The 17,052-nt window shown below is 40.5% G+C and overlaps 1 protein-coding gene across 1 annotated transcript in view; it reads right to left on the reverse strand.

Moving 5' to 3' along the window:
- Positions 1–17,052, reverse strand: part of ADGRA1 (adhesion G protein-coupled receptor A1) — a 310,291-nt gene that overhangs the window by 57,357 nt on the left and 235,882 nt on the right. The window contains exons 13-15 of the mRNA XM_053388799.1: positions 16,687–16,894; positions 15,508–15,716; positions 2,940–3,067 (exon numbers count right to left, since the gene is read on the reverse strand). Of these exons, the coding sequence (XP_053244774.1) occupies positions 2,940–3,067; positions 15,508–15,716; positions 16,687–16,894 (545 nt within the window). The remainder of the gene's footprint in view (positions 1–2,939; positions 3,068–15,507; positions 15,717–16,686; positions 16,895–17,052) is intronic.

The following is a 17,052-nucleotide window of genomic DNA, read 5'->3' on the forward strand; positions in this document are numbered from 1 at the left end:
CAGAACTGGAACAGGCAATGCATCTCTACGGCATTCTCTGAACTAAGCCATGTGCTATAGGAAACAAATGAGCTCTCAAGCCAAGTACTCATGTCTACTCCAGTGGCATGCAATTCCTTCTCACGTAACCCTAGAATCTGGAATGACCCAATGAAGCAGATAGTTGGAAGGTTCAGGACAGACAAAAAGGAAGTGCTTTTTCATGCAGCACATGATTGAATTAGGGAATTCAACTGTGATGGCTTTAAAAGATGGTTAGATGAATTAATGAAGAATAAGGCTACCAAGGGCAACCAGCCATGACGCTAGTGTACTACTTCTTGATTGTGGGCTTCACACAGGGACCTGGTTTGGCATTATGACAAGAGGATGCTAGACTAGATGATTTGGATTGATCTCTCAGAGTCCTTCTAATGTTCTTAAGGGAGAAGCAGCACAACTCATTCTTCATTGGCTACAGAGGCCCTGACTGAACAGGAAGGAGACCTACTACTCTGCTTGCATACCACAAAGGTTGCCTAAGTACTGGGCTTTATTCTAGAGCATAGACAATGGAGGAAGTAGCTTGATAAACAGACATATTGATTGAGATTTTCAGTGCATATTGCACACTACTGTATGCTAGAGGAGTACAAAACACCCAATTAATCAAGCATAGACAAAACTAAGCAAGAAATACATCAGTTATTGCTGATTTATGTTTATAGAGTACAATAAAACAGCATTTCTATGCCAATTACTTATAGCCAACCACATAAAATGACACCCATACACAAGTAGCAAAATGCCTATCGTGATGATGAGTGGTGTGTGTGTGTGTGTGTGTGTAGCCTGTATATTGAGAGAATCCCTGGAGACCACTATAACATAAGACACACAAGGGACCTCACCATAAAAGTGTCCTCATGTGCATTGGAAGAAAACTAAATTATTCACACCAATGGGAAAATTTAAATGCTTTCATTCCAAGGTAACATCCAGGTGGGAATTTCCAGTATCTGGTGTCCCTACCACTCAATCAAGGCTGCTCCTGTCTGGATAGTCCTATTGCAGATAATATTTATTGATCCCCACTAGCGTAGGAATGGGCTATCCAGATGTTGCTAAGCAACAACTTCCACCATCCCTGACCACTGACCAAGTTTGCTTGGGACTGCTGTGAGTTGTAATTGATGTCTACAGGACCACAGACTCCCCATCCCTGCACTCGAGTGTGACAGGATGTTGTCAAGCAGCTTGTACAGATAAGATGACAACTCAACAAAATTTAAAGAATGCATGGGCCGCTACACAAGTTACAGCAGAAAACAGGTACATTTAAAGAAGTCAGCAGAAGCCCACTGCTATCCCATCACACTTGTGGGGGCTATATGGCCTTTTTCTCATTCTGTGTGCTATGGAGGGACACATTTGGGAAAGCATTGCCAGTGAAGCTTACCAAGGCATACTGTATGCACAAGGGTGGAAAGATGTGCATCCATGAAACATGCTATGGAACAGAAGTCTGTACGCTCAACACTGTTAATGCAAACTGACACTAAAGGAGACCTTAGTGCTCTTCAATATGTGACAGTGCACCACTCATTTAATGATTAGGACTGCAATCTCATCAGCAGCTACTAAAGGACTTATTTGGGGTGACACCACTATGTTGTGTCTCTGCATGTGGCCCAGAGTAAATGACTTCTGTTGGAGCTTGTTAACGTATTACAGGAACATCTCACTGAAATGTAACACTACTGTAATGTGCATGCAGTAATTCCTTCGGGGAAAGGCAATAGTGGTGGTAGGTGCTATGAGCCAATCACTGCCATTAGCCACTTTGGAGTAAATTCACTGATGATACTTATCAAATTTTGACAGGGGCGGGTGCCTCTCCACCAGCTTCCTGCATCTCCCCCTTCCCCTGCTTAAAATTTTATCAGTTGCAATGGGCAGGTGCAGCAGTGGCAGGTGGTGAGAAGGGTGCCTGCCTTGTCTCTCTATCCCCTACTCCCTCTAAGTCCCAATGAATGCTGTGTAGCAGGGCACCAGGATAAAACGCCTGGTGATGTATGAGAGAACAGCATCTCCCTTCACTTGTCCTGGTGCCTGAGCATCTTGCTCCTCTCCCTGTGTGTCACTGCTGCTGCTCATGCCAGCCACCAAATCTTTTTAAGAGAAAGGGAGGCATGGGGAATTAAGTGCTTTGGGAATCAGGAAGGGCTGGAGCAGAGGGAGGAGTGCAATGATTTCTTAAATGCCAGATCGCTTGGGAAACAAGTAAAATTATTTCTGATAATGAGGATGAAATAGCTCATTGCTGAGCCAATGTAACGTGAACCAGGGGAAGCCCTTCGATCTCTATTTTGCATGTTTTCTTGAAACCACACAAGCAAGATACAAATGATTCAAAATAAATAAATACATAACCCCACCTATCCTGCCAGGCTGGAAAATGAGTCCTGGATATTCTAAGTAAATTAAAAGTAGTGTAAGTATATCCAAGCTCTGTTGCTGGGCGGCTGAGATTTCCCCTACAAATGTCATGACAGAGGGATGTCCCACCCCTCATTCATTGCAAGCAACCCATCAAGCTGTGGAAAGCTGAATGGCATCTAGAGCAAGGACACATTGCTTCAAGGGATCTAAGCAGGTAAAGGTGGCTGAGGGAGGGGCAAAACCACCTGGTCAAGTCCTCGGCTTGCTTTTGGCCCCAGAAGATGGCAGTTCACAGCTTTCCCCCCATTGCTGAGTCTAAGTGCCGTGGGGGGAGGGATGCAGGGTACCTGAGATGATAACATCTACCAAATCATGCATGCCAGAATTCCTGCTGGAGGTCCAAACGTCTGAAAATTGGATGGGGTGGGGGAAATGTGAGTTTTGAGCACTTTTTTTTACTGCAGAAAACGGAATGGAAACAGAGGCTGGCTCAAATGAACTGTCATATTCCTTCTTACCTGTGATGCACAATATAGGTGATAATTGAAGCAAACAGGCACAACAGCATGACAGCAGTACATGCATAGACCACAGGGTGCAGGAACTCCCCAGGGTACTGGGGGAGGGTCAACACTGTCTTCAGATCCTGCCAAGTAAGGAAAACAAAACAGATTAATCTTCTAAAAGTAGACATGAAAAAGACTGCAACCCAGTGCAGCGCTATACTGGACTTTTTCCAAAGGTGGTATTATTATTATTATTATTATTATTATTATTATTATTATTATTGGTTGTTTTTGTCAGTCAGAAACCTTGATCTATAGGAACATGTCTGAATTTTAAGATCGGCACCTGAGACTCTGCTCTCTGGTTCTTGGAACTGAGCCTTTTCAGGGTGCCTCTCATCTTGGAAGACTATTCTCAGGAATCTGTTTGGTCCCTTCTTTGTTGACCTTTAGGAGAGCCTTAAAGACTTTCCAAAAATTTCCTTTCCCCATGTGGGTAACTTTATGATGCTGTGTAATAGACCCTTTTAACAAATGCTTCTATCTTTTAATGTCATTTTAATAACCTGGAATTCTGACATACGGGCATTTGTTATATGTTTGTTATTTTTGATGCTGCTAATTGCCTTGCACGGGTAGATACCATAAAAGATAGGCTTTTTAAAAAATCTATTTCAAAAACAAAGATATACAAATCCATGGTTTACTCTAATTATAGGTACCATATGCATGGAAAGAAGTCAGCTAGCTTTATATACTATAGACAACAACCCTGTTCTTGTTTACATAATCAGTTATACCTGCATGAGAGAGCAATTAGTCAGAGTCTGCAATTTCACCAGGGATCCTTGTCCTGTCTTTCAACTGACTTTGCCCTCTCATTAGCTCCTTGAACCTTTGTGGAAATAAGTCCACATTCCTGCACACCATTTACTGCTTCCTTCATAAGCAAATATGACATTCTTCCACACAATAAATGCTTGCCATTCTTTGACAGAGCTCAGAATCAAAACTGAGTCATATCTTTTCCCCAGTTTGTGGGGTCGCATCCATGCCATACATTTAAAGCACTCTTCAGTCATGACTTCACCTGAAGAATCCCAGGAACTGTAAGGGTGCTGGGATTTTAGCTCTTTGATGGGTTCCCCAGCAACTCTCTGAACACTTAACAAATTACAGTTCCTGGGATTCTTTGGGAGAAAGCCATGACTGGTGTATGCTTTAAATGTATGGTGTAAATGTGACCTAGGTTCAGATTTTTGCCAATAAAGTAAGCCAACCTACTTGACTAGTTCAATGAATTAGCAAACTGGTATCTTGCAATGGAGAATGTGATGCAGACAAACCTATTTTATTTATCCAAGGACATAAAGCAGAAGACCTAAATAAATGAAGCTAATTATGAAGGCAGTGTCAGGGGCTTATGGATTCTAATTCAGAGAGCAGAAAGTCTGAGAATTTCACCACCTTTGACTACCTTTGACCTACAGAATCTGTAGGTCAAGTGGGTACTAAGGGTAGCATTATGATCATTTCTATTCTTAGTATGCATAGTACACCCACTCTGTGATCGCTAGAACTCCAATTCCAGCCAGTGCCTGAGCAGTCAAAATATAAATTTTAAATTTTTATCTCAGCCGAAAGTAAAGAAATTCAGCAGAATTCCAGCAGTGCTCCCTCCTCTGCAAACCAAGATTTCTGAAGCCACTTACAAACAGAAAGACAGTTCCATATACCGTACAATCATAAAATAGACAGTGATACTGCGCTTTCAACAGATTTAAAGCAATCATTTCAAATACCCATCAATCAAATATAAAAACTGAAAGCACTGAAATTGTAACAAAGTCAGCTACAAATCAACACCAGCCTGCCACTCCCTTCACCCAGCCCAGCAAATGTTCCTTCTCATTAGAAACACCTTGGATTTTTTTTCTAAAGACCAAGAGTGAACTGGTCCAGTAATCCATCCACAGACCTGAATGCCACATTTAGCAGCCAGTTATGCACTGCCAGAAAAAGAGGCCAAAAGAAGAGATCAGTATGCATGAAATTTGCATCCAGTGATTTATATCCTGTTGCATGTCACCCCAACATCTGAGCAGTGCAAGATTCCAGGGGGTCCAGGTGCTTACTCATGGTTTGTGTCTCCTTTGGAATGAGGCACAGTGGAGACTGTGGTGTCTTTATGATATGTGAGTTTTTTTACACATATATACAACCTGACCCTGTGATGGAGAGGTTCACAGAAGTAACATCCAAAAGGGTCTTGTTTCTCCCATAGCCACAGCCTTGCATTCAAGCAGAAATCAACAGTCTCTCTGACTCTCTCTCCAGCTTTTTGCTTTTCCCTGTAGCTCACATCACTGCCAACTCTCTGATCTCAACTCTGGCTTTGTCTTTCTAACTACTGCAAGTTGAGGGATGGGCCTCACTGGCTTCCACCAATTTGCCATCTCACATTGAGCCCCTTTCCTTTGTTCCCCTTAACGGCCCATTACCCAGGTGATCACCTCATTAGGTGTCCTATATTTCAACACTTGCTGAATCCAGGGATTAGAAGGATCGCAGCATACAGCCCAACACTCCAAACTCATAAGAACACACAAGCACAAATTTAGAAACCATTATTATAATTTAAATAGAAACACAATATATCTCACCCTAGGAAGACACCAATCCTGTTCAGCCTGATAATCAGGGGCTGCTAACTGCTGACGGGCAACTTCAAAGCTCCTGCTCTACATTCCTATGGTTTCTCATCCTTAAATCAAACTTGGACTGGACACCTCTCAATTAGAGAAGACCTTTAAATCGAGGAATGTCAGCAGATAGCTCTTCAAAATACAGTGGTACCTCGGGTTAAGTACTTAATTCGTTCTGGAGGTCCATTCTTAACCTGAAACTGTTCTTAACCTGAAGCACCACTTTAGCTAATGGGGCCTCCTGCTGCCGCCATGCCGCCAGAGCACGATTTCTGTTCTCATCCTGAAGCAAAGTTCTTAACCCGAGGTACTATTTCTGGGTTAGCGGAGTCTGTAACCTGAAGCATATGTAACCCGAGGTACCACTGTAGACTATTGTCTTCTGTAAGGTAGGACATACAAGCACTCTAGTCCCAAAGGAAGAATCCAATTTCCTCTTGCACATGGAGACATGGCTGATATCCATGTCTGGGAAATATCTGCATGGGGTTCTTCCATACTCATTGTACTTTTTCCATGAGATAATTTCTCCTAGTACTAAAATGTTCTAATGTACCTTCTCATGACAACCCAAGTCAGCTGCTCCTTACCTGCTTGTTTTGCTTCTGTCAAATTGTTCAACTCTCACTTGCATAGTGGGTACTGACATGGGCTGCTTTATGAAGACCCAGGAGGCATTTAAGTAAGGCCTCGTTTGCTCTTTGCTACTGTACAGCCTTTTCATAGATATTTCCAGCTGTTCTGCTGTCTGCAGATGACACAAGAAATACCTTTTGCTCACTTTGTGAGCTTTCAAATGAAAGGAAAGCTCTCTGTTTATATTATAACATACATATTCCTCTGAGGAGAGATTTTCCTGTATTATTTTAAATGAAACAGGACAAAACAGGTCTGAAGTTGAGGACTGAATCCTAGATGTGATAGAGCAGGGGTTCTCAATCTTTCGGCTCCCATGGGTGCCAATGGAGGTGTCTGGGGGAACTTGTGTGCCCATAAGTGCCACACTGACAGCCCCTGTTATCCATTTAACACAGTATTTCCCATGCCTATAAACTGACCTGTTCTTCAATTTTGGGCTGTGTGTTTGTTGCTTTAGAAATTGCTTAGCCATTTCCTCAGCACAAGATGGGAGCTTGCTTGTGCTTTGGGTGTTTCTTGTAATAAGAAATGGAAATTCTGCAGTAAATACTGTGAAAGGCCTTCTGCTTGCTTGCTTGCATGTATGTGGCTGGCGCATGCCAAGGCCAATCTGCCTTGGCCTTTGTGCATTAAGCCTTGATTTCTAAGGCCACACAGAGAAAGGGTTATGTTATGCCTAATGTAAAGAACTTCTGAATTAGCTGTGGCCAAGGTATCTGTAAACCCTTGGATGGCATTATGCATAAGTTTAATTGTAAGCAGTGCATTTGATTGTGATGACACTTGGGATTGTTGAATATTTATGCTGTGATTCTGCACCTATTTATACCTCCAGAAACGTAAGTGTGTGCAGCTCAGTGCAGAACTGCCGCCTTAATGTTCAACAGGAGTGCTTCTGCCTGCCACTGTTGATTGCTCGGCAAGAAAAACAACAGCAACAGCAGTGGCTTCCAGCTCTCACTAATGTAATCACTGTTATGGGCTATGGAGTCTGGTTAGAATTCTGTTTACAGGCCATTTTCACTTCGGAAATTTATCTAACTGTATAGCGCCAATGACATGATTCTAGGAAGTAACAAGGTAAGTACTTCCTTTTATGTTGCTATACAACAAAACACCAACAACACAATTTTCTTTTGGGGTGGGGGATAATACAACTGGAAGTTCTAATGCTACAATGGCAGCATTAAATATACGAGTGGAAAAATACATACAAAATAACAATAGTGAGTTGCTTAGAAGTGTTTCATTTAGATAGCCCAATTCAACACATACAAGAGCCTTTATCTGTGTGTATGTATGTAATCACAGGATTCATCTCATCATATTACGCTCAAGTGCCTCTATGAAAGCTAATGCCATATGTCTTGTTCAGTAGAGCCATTTTGCCTACAGAAGAGTCATGAACAATCGAGCCTTTAAAGGCCATTTTCATTTAAAACTAGTCATAATTTCATCTTTAGCTCACTTCTGATCTGACACAGTAAAACTGTCAAGCGATGAAACTTTAAGCTAAAATACCACAACGTATTAACGGCATTGTAAAATACCCTTTATTCTGTTCTGTACACAGAAAACTGATTTCATTACAGATACATGATAAATTAATCTTGTCTGCCTTTTAATGATAATTAAATCTTATTGATCTGTCAGCCTCCCCTGAGTGATCCCCCGAGAGAAAAAGCAAGCGAAAGATAAAGATAATTTTTTCCACACAGTATGCAAAGTAGTGTAATTGTACATCACATCTGAACAAGGCAGTTTTCTGATTTTATGTCCTAGAGGAGAATATAGAGGACATAAATATTGGTAACCGGCAACGGATATCTGAATTTTTAGAAGAGGGGACACTGAAAAATAAATATCTAAGCATGGCTGAAAATGCAGAAGGACGTCGAGGATAAAGCCTACATAGATAAAGAAGCAGAAAACAATAATTGCATCATCCTTTCCATGGGAATTATTCTATTCCAGTAGTTATGAAATAGCTTCAAATAATAGAGGGCTTTTATTTCTCTTCCATGGGGGAAAGTTGTCTCAAACAGAAAAATCTATAATACAGAGAAACTGTATATAAATCTTTATGTCATGGAGGAGAAGACAGCTTGAAGGGGACCTAGAAGCAAACATCTGAGTAATGGGAATATGGTACTTGAGTCTAGAAATGTAGCGACAGCATGGGGAGAGGTGGAGAGGAATAAATCACTATGGACATTTGCGACTGAGGTCAGATCCTGTGTCTGATGAGGTAAGAGGCTAGCCCATAAAAATCCATGCAACAATAAATTAGTCAGTTTTCACATGTGGCAGCGCTCAGTTCTTTTTTTCCCCTTTTTTTTTTTTTTTTTGCTACTACATCCTAACATGGCTACTCCTCTGGAATACACACCTGTTCAACTCTTTGATGGGGTAATTTTTTAAAAAAGATTGTACAATGTATTGAAGTAACTAGGGGGACAGATGTTAAAGACAATACTATTAAAACAACACATCTTGTTTTAAAGGACTTTTCTGCTACTACTTGATAAAACCACATAATTATGGATGGAAATAACATTTGAGCATGGCAAACATCTAATAAAACATAAAGCAGTCCAATAGATTTCAGGTTGGGTCCAATGGTGGTGAAAGCACAGTACAGTGGTACCTCGGGTTACATAAGCTTCAAGTTACATATGCTTCAGGTTACAGACTCCGCTAACCCAGAAATAGTGCTTCAGGTTAAGAACTTTGCTTCAGGATGAGAACAGAAATCGTGCTCCAGCAGTGCGGCAGCAGCAGGAGGCCCCATTAGCTATAATGGTGCTTCAGGTTAAGAACAGTTTCAGGTTAAGTACGGATCTCCGGAACGAATTAAGTACTTAACCCAAGGCACCCCTGTACCTGATTTCCACTGACTGCCCCTGCTAGCTGCAGGCCTCTGTGCCATACCCCACACTTTTCCAGAGGGCCCCACAGGCCGTAGGACCAGATCTTCAGGAAAACGGAAACTTAAGTGTTAGGGGAAACTGGCAAAAGACTTGTGCTCCACCTTTTGCCAGCACAGCCACATCAGATATCATCCTCGGTCATTACAGAAACATATTTCCATTTTTAGTATACTGATTTACTTGGGGAAATCCCATGGCCTCTCTGTCCCCCACTGGAAGGGAGGCAACACTCAGTGAATAAACACAGATCATCCCAAAAACATTTCCCATCTATCAAACTTCATAAAATGGGATGGTTTGAGGAGGCCTGGGATGAGGTATTTAGTTGGGGTAACATGCTTGGTGCTGACTCCTCTGTAGTTTAATGAATCTTTCCAAGTAGTTATGGATGCAGTCCGTTCCTATCACAAAAGAGCACAAGGCTGTTGTACCTAGCTCAGCAAGGAATGCTTTTTCTATATCCTACAGTGGGTGGAATGGTGGTCCATCGCCACAAAAGAAATGGAAGTTGGGGACGGGAAAAACATGTTACTGTTTCTTGGGGAAGAAATGTATGTGTGGTTATGATAAATTTATTTTATTGACTTGGGGGGAAGGTAAGGGGGACAAAACTTGGGGTCAGTGCTTGAGAAACTGTAATAAGGACTGAAACCTCTGAACGACTTGCTGGAAAAGTACTTTAAAAAGAGTCTTACATACATCCTTTACATCCTTTCCTCAGTGGGACTTACTGAGGAGACATGCACATGACTGTACTCTTAATTAAATTTCTGGAAGCATGCTAGATTCAGCTGGTTTGTGGGCTACCGCCACAGCCTAAAACAATAAATCATGGTAGCGATTTAAAAAAAAATGGCTCAAAAGTTTCTGTGGAAATAAGGCAGTGATTTTGTTTTACTAGCAGAGAGAAAGTTTTGCCAACATTTTATGTCGATTTACAAGTTCTGGATTTTCAAGGCTTCAAAACCAAAACAGACTGCCATGATTCTAAAGGAGAAATGTCAAAAAGACAAATGGTTGATCACTGTTTTAAACAATGGGTATCTGAAATCAGGCTTCTCATGTAACAGTGGGCAGATTCAGCCTAAAGAAATGTCAAACATTCAGTTTCAACCACAGATAAGACTTTTCTATAGAAACTTCACTTCTCTCACTAAGCTGAAAATGCATGCTTAGTCTAAGGTATCGCCATAATCACCCCAGTGAGGTCAACTTTGTCTAAAAAGAGAGTAGATAAATCTCTAGAAGCATACTTTATCTATCTAGACACAAGATTTACAAGCCTATAGCTCCTAATCTACATAGTAATGATTTTTTGCATGAGGTTAATGTAATCTGGCACAAGGGATCCATAACATTACCTAATGAATTGGCATTCGATGTCCGTGACTTGACTTATATGGACACAGAAGTATAAGGGATGCAGCTCATCTACACTTCTATACTGTACAGAGCACCATTTCAGATTTTGGGATAGGAACAGGAATCTTAGAGAAGTTTAAAGACACATTTTCAGATAGAATCAAGATTTAATTGCAAAAAGCAGTATGTATTCTAAGGTCATTTGTGGTGGTTACATTTTTTATGCCTCATAATAACTAGAAGCATGTTAGCAACACAGGTCAAACAGTTATACTTGTAAAAACTTTTTTAAAAGGCAAAAAGACCTGATATTTGGCATACCCAGTACATAGGCTCATTTAATTGTTAATGTATCGAGTGTCCAGATATGGCTAACTCCCTGTTTGGGGGCCTGATGTGACTCTCCAGGCAATTTATTCCTGGCCCCCAAGCTCTCGTCAAAATTAAGGAGTGGCAGCATTTATTTATTTTAAAGCAGACCTAGTGCTGGAATGGGAAGAGAAATACTAACTTGTCCCATTATTCTTATTTTACTACTACTCCCCAGAATAGTAATTAATACACATCTGCATATCTGAAAAGTGTTTATATTTGTAATTCCACTTTGTAACTTGCCTCCAAATCTCTTTAGTGCATGTCTTCAGCCTTTCTGTTTCCTTGCGTGACTGTCATCACACAAGGACAGGTGGAGACATACATACTGGGAAGCCCTGCCCCCTCCTGTGCATCACTACCCATTCTTTACACTCGTCACAGTCCTCCGAAGTTCTGGAGTAAGGAACCTCCTCTGTTTATGGAGGTTCCCTTTGGGGATGAGAAAGGGGTGCACCAGAGGGGGGAATGGCTTGCCAGTGCACAATTGCAGAAACTAAGGGCTTAGCCACACTTCCTCTTGACCCACTCCTTTTCTGTGGGGGAAACCGCTCTTTAGAGCCCAATCAGAGCCAATGGCAATTCAAGTTTTCCCATTTGTTCTGATCTATCACTAAAGAACGTGTTTTCCCTTGGAAAGGAGTCTGCTCAAACCCAGACTTAGAAAGTGTGGGTCAAGCAGAAAACCATTTGGACCCATGCTTCCGAGGCATGTGGATGAGCCCTAGTAGAATGAATGAAGAGGGTTTTTCTATGGCTCTGATTCTAAACATATATTTCTCAGCAGAAATCTAATGCTTCTTTTTATTATTCTAAACTTAGTATATAAAATCTTGATTTTTGTGGATCTGGGAATTATGTTAAATATTATACGATCCTGTTGCTCCCAAACAATTTAGGGAGCACAATTAATAGGATTTAAATCTTATCATTGCCTTTCCAGTTGGTTCCACTCCTAAAGACAATCACCTCTTATTCTGCAATGCTCTTAACATCTGCCACAAGGACCTTGGCAGCCTACCAACAGGGAACAATTTCCTACAATCACATGTGATTCACTGTGCCAAATCCATCCCTGCCAAGCACTTCTTCCTCTTGAAATGTGTGTCGGGTACTCAGGCCCAAGGGCAGATGAGACAAGCAATTTGAGGCAGGGGCCCGTAGTGTCTGCCGGTGTAGAGTAAGGACCAAGAACCCTACCACAGTCAGAAGCATCTCTAACTGTCGGAAGTCAGCAGATGTCAGATAGCTTTATAACAGTCAGTGGCAGCAGAATGATCCTCTGGTGCCACCTAATTTCCTAGACTAGGAAGATTATGGGCTGCGACACAAATCTCTTGGATGGAATTGCCTTCAGTTTCCTCCCTTAATCAGCAGCCAAGTTGTACTGGGAACTAATGCTGGATCTACTGAATTTCTGGCTTGACCCCATCACACTTGACAATATTTCTGTAATCTTTCCACCCTCTTCCACCTGAGACCATTATTTTTTGGTTACATTTTCCGGAAAGTATGCAAACCTTTAGATACAACTGTTAATAAAAAGCATGAACATATTGGGAAATATTGAATGAAACACAAAAAATGGATATATTATGCTGATATATTCCTTTCTGTCTTGGCTGCACCAACACTTTAAACAACTGAGCAACATCAAAACCTTTCCACTCGCTTGAACAGAGAAGGGGCCAGCCTATAGAGACACCTGGATATTTGCTTCACAACAAACAACTCTAACACAAAACCAAACTGTAATAATTAATCTGACCATAGTGTCATTGCTCTAGCAGTTTAACAAAGAGATGGGCTAATTTAGGCCTACGCTTTATGCTGTTACACAGCAGGATTTACATTATCCTTGCAGCTATGCAAACAACGTTCACAATCGCTATTGCCTTACTAACACACTTTGTCTTACTGCAGCTAAGCCTCAACACAATAATACTCCATTAAGGTTTGGTGGGGGGGGTATGTTTCCATGTAATTTAGAACTCCACAATGGTTTTTCTTTTTTAAAAAGGAACACCAAAATTAATCTACATATCCCAGGGAACAACAAACCATAGGCACTGCTCACATCATTTCAATGGAGTTTGCAGTAGGTAGCTTTCCTGGTGGATTATTTCTTCAACACACTCACATACTATGTATTTGCAGAATTATCTCACTTAAGGGTGCTTCCAGATGGGTGTTAACTGAAGGATTGGTGCTTCTCATGCATGCAAGATTTTGCAACATCCACATGACATCACTGGCATCAAAACGCCTACCTGAATTTCCCCCACCTCCGCCATTAATCCAGATTTACTATTTCCAGGGAAAATCCAGTAAGGGGGGAAAAAACCTTAAAACCCCAACATCTGTTGCCAAAGATCCATGTTTGATACTTCAATGACCTGTTTGCAAAGTACACTCCTGTCTGGAAACAACCTAAACTATTCAACAACACTGTGAGGTAGATTAGGCCAAAAGACAATGACAGGCTGAAGGCCATGCAATGAATAGTATTAAAACCAAGATATATCTAGATCAATTCCAATGTACCACCCACAACAGGAGTTTATATTTATTTGGCATGTCTATATTACTTTCTTGCTGGTATTAGAGCACATGTAACTGTTACTTGGGCTAAAGAAAAACCATCAATTATCACAATAAGAGATGCCACTGATAACAGACATCCTTCACTGAGTATCTAGGTATTATTCACCCATATTCATGTCAAATCTCTAACTTTAATAACCCAAGATGTCTGATTGCAGATGAATGATTTCAAATGACATGGTGGTTGTTAGAGATTTTCACTGATAATTTTAGAAGCTCCAAGAAATCATTCTCAATATGACGATGAAAATTGGCTTGTTTTCAGAGGTATGGAGGAGGCATATTGCTTCTTCATACATTGCTTCTACATACCCATACTTCAAGAGCAGGACTGGGTGAACAAAATTATATGCTGTTTTTGACATACTAAGAGTTTTAAGTAAAAACATGGTATATAATGAAATTTCAATCTTGTAACCAATCTCAGTCATTATGTTAAGACCCACTAAAGGCAACAGAACACATAATACTGCACACATCAGATTACATGAACTTAGAGTTAAAATGTATGAAGTCATCTAAAAATATATCCATGGTATCTGTAAAGAAGACCAGAAAAACCAGAGTTTCTCCCATTCCCATTCAAAGTTTTTAAGTGCACCACTTAGAACTGACTCAGTTCTAGGTAAGCCCAAATGGGTGTGGTACCTGCAGCAACAACAGGTGCTTTGGGGGGAAAGAATCTTGGGAACCAGGGCAGAATTATCGAATGAACAGCTAAGTGTTTGAATATAACTTTATTTGCCAAAAATAAAATAAAAAAGTGCTATGTTAATTGACAGCATTTGATCTTCAGATGGATTCTGAAGTATTCTGCAGTGGCTGAAAAGAAACGGATCACATAACATTGAAGGCATTCCGTTTAATAAAATAGACAATAACATTTGAATTTAAGGACTCCTTGTCACAGCCTTGAGCCATGATTGGTTGACATCTGCGCTTCATCTGACAGCAGCAGATTGGTATTCTCTACACACGTCCTCCCAATTCCTGTCGTCTGTGTTTGCTGCCCTTTACACATTACACACACAGTGCATTATTTACTCAACTATAAACCTTTCAGTAACGTTCACAGGCAGCACCTTCTCTATGCAAGTATGCACCAAAATTAAGGCTAGATTCAATAGCATGGTGTGCAGACATGAGGACTGCCTCTTACAAAATGTCAAGTGGGTCTGAATAACCCTTCTGAACGCTGTAGGAAATATTCCCTAATGTGGTTTTTTCCAGCTGCATCTGTCACTGCTTCATGTTTATTTCTTTGTTTGATACGATATTTTATTTAGTGTGCCTTTCGTATCAGTCATGGTAACTTTCGGGTTAACGTAATTCTTAAATAACTGCATTGTGAACTCAAGTGTGACTGAGGACAACCCTCAGCAGCCTTGTGTGCTAGCACTGCACAGAAATATTTTTTTCTTTACAAACAGCCATTTAGTAAAAAGAATGCTGTCATCAGCACACAGACGTGAATTTCAAGAGCAGCCAGCCAGGGATACAGCATCCCTGTTTAGAGAAGCAGGCAATCTATTCTTTCCCATTTATTAAGTGATTCAATATTGCAGCATGCCAGCAACTAATTAGTATGATCAACATAATGCTGGACATTAACAAGGGTAGTCATCTCCTTTGGAGATGTAAAGGGCCTAGGAAATTATATATATATATATATATATATATATATATATATATATATATATATATATATGCAGCCAGCCCATTTATTTGTTTACTCCCCCACCGCCAATAGTGTCTTGATGGAACTTTGATTTTTTTTCACTATTCCATTAAAAGTCATTTGCAGCAAGGCCTGTAATTAAGCAATATGGCTTTGCTCTTTTCACTCGTAGTTAACTTACTTTCTTCAAAACAATCTCATATTCAGCTGAATGCAAAAATAATTAACCAGGTACCACACAAGAAGACAGACAGACATAGGCACACACATTTGCGAAGTAATATACTCACCATTAGCACTGCAAAGTTACCAAAGTGAGTACTATGAAGGGTAGTGATGTTGCCTGTAGAGCTGATTATGTAGCACCCTTCTCCCCACCAGCCTCCATGTCCATCTAGAAGGTCAAAATCCCAAAAGACTGCAATGGGGTTTATACCCTGTGTAAAGTGCTTCAATGCTATAGTAAGAGGACTGGTGAGGTTTCCGATACTGCACCCATCTGCAAAAGCAACAAACTGAATTAGAGCAATGAAGTGGAAAATGCTTTATTGCTACATGCTCCAGACAGAGGTTCTTAAAATTTTGAACACACACACACCAAAAAAACCAATAGCAAAAATCCCCCCCCCCATCGATCCCCATAAAAGAGGTTCTGGTCATCTATAAAAAGTTTGGAATAGTTAATATTAGCTATAACTGCCATTTAAGTCCATTGGTTTTCAGATGATATGGTAATGGTTCGTAAAACTAGATTTACTACAGAAATACCATGAATTAAAATGAAGTTGGACTATTGCTTCAAGTAAAAAAGGGGGGTACTCCTCATTTTTTAAAAAATGTTTTTGCTACGATTAACAGCTAAGGCATCTTTTTTAGTACAAAGCTGAAATCAAAACCTCTTAAAATGTGGAAAGAAATGGGAACACAGTTCAGGATCAAATATAAGGTTAAAACTGCATGGGTTGAATATTTCATCTAAGGAAAATATTTAACCTATTAGTTTCATCTTTAAAATCACCTGTTTTAGATTTATGCTATCAAAAACTACACTGATGACTATGACTATGTAAGCAACAGGACTATCTCTCTCTCTCTCCACTGTCCCACAGATTATTAATCTTAAATTGTTAATCTCCAGGATTTGCATTTCAATAGTCATGGTCAAGATTAAAAAGCAACATCCCTCCCTCCCACCCTTCATGCCATCTTTACTTTACTTATAAACTTCAATAAGCAACATAAATAATAGTTCTAAGAAAGGAGAATCATGTGTTTACAGCTACAGTGCTTCGTCAATGTGCAAGTTTATTTGAATAAAAGCCTGACAGGTAGGAATAAACCCACATACTTGTGTTAAAGCACAGGCAGTTCTCCCATCAGCAGACCTGCGTACTTCACTGCACCATTCTTCTATATACTCTAATGTATAGCCTAGCTCTCAGATTAAAGAAGCAGCACATCACACTTACCTATTTTAATGAAGACAACTGGCGTGCCAACGGTCCTGTGCTTCCCATAATCTGCAAGGTTAGATGAGTTTGCAGTGCTCGGGAAGAGTTTTCCATTCCGAAAGGCAATAAACTGTAGCTTGCAAGAGGAGTTATCAACAGATTGCAAGGCTGAAGACGAAGAGAGGACAGACCGTGGCAAATGAGCTGAAGCTACAGCCACGGCATCCTGTACAATGAGAGGAAAAAAGAAAATTTAAAATGCAAATCACAACAGGGCTGCTTTCATTATGTTTTAAACTCCTGTACGAGAAATGTATGCTGCCTCTCTTCTTTTCCAACATACTAGAAGCAACCAAAGGAGCAGGAGCTGTAACCATGGGAATA

The sequence above is a fragment of the Podarcis raffonei genome, chromosome 5, assembly GCF_027172205.1.
Source record: "Podarcis raffonei isolate rPodRaf1 chromosome 5, rPodRaf1.pri, whole genome shotgun sequence".
NCBI classification, from domain to species: Eukaryota; Metazoa; Chordata; class Lepidosauria; order Squamata; family Lacertidae; genus Podarcis; species Podarcis raffonei.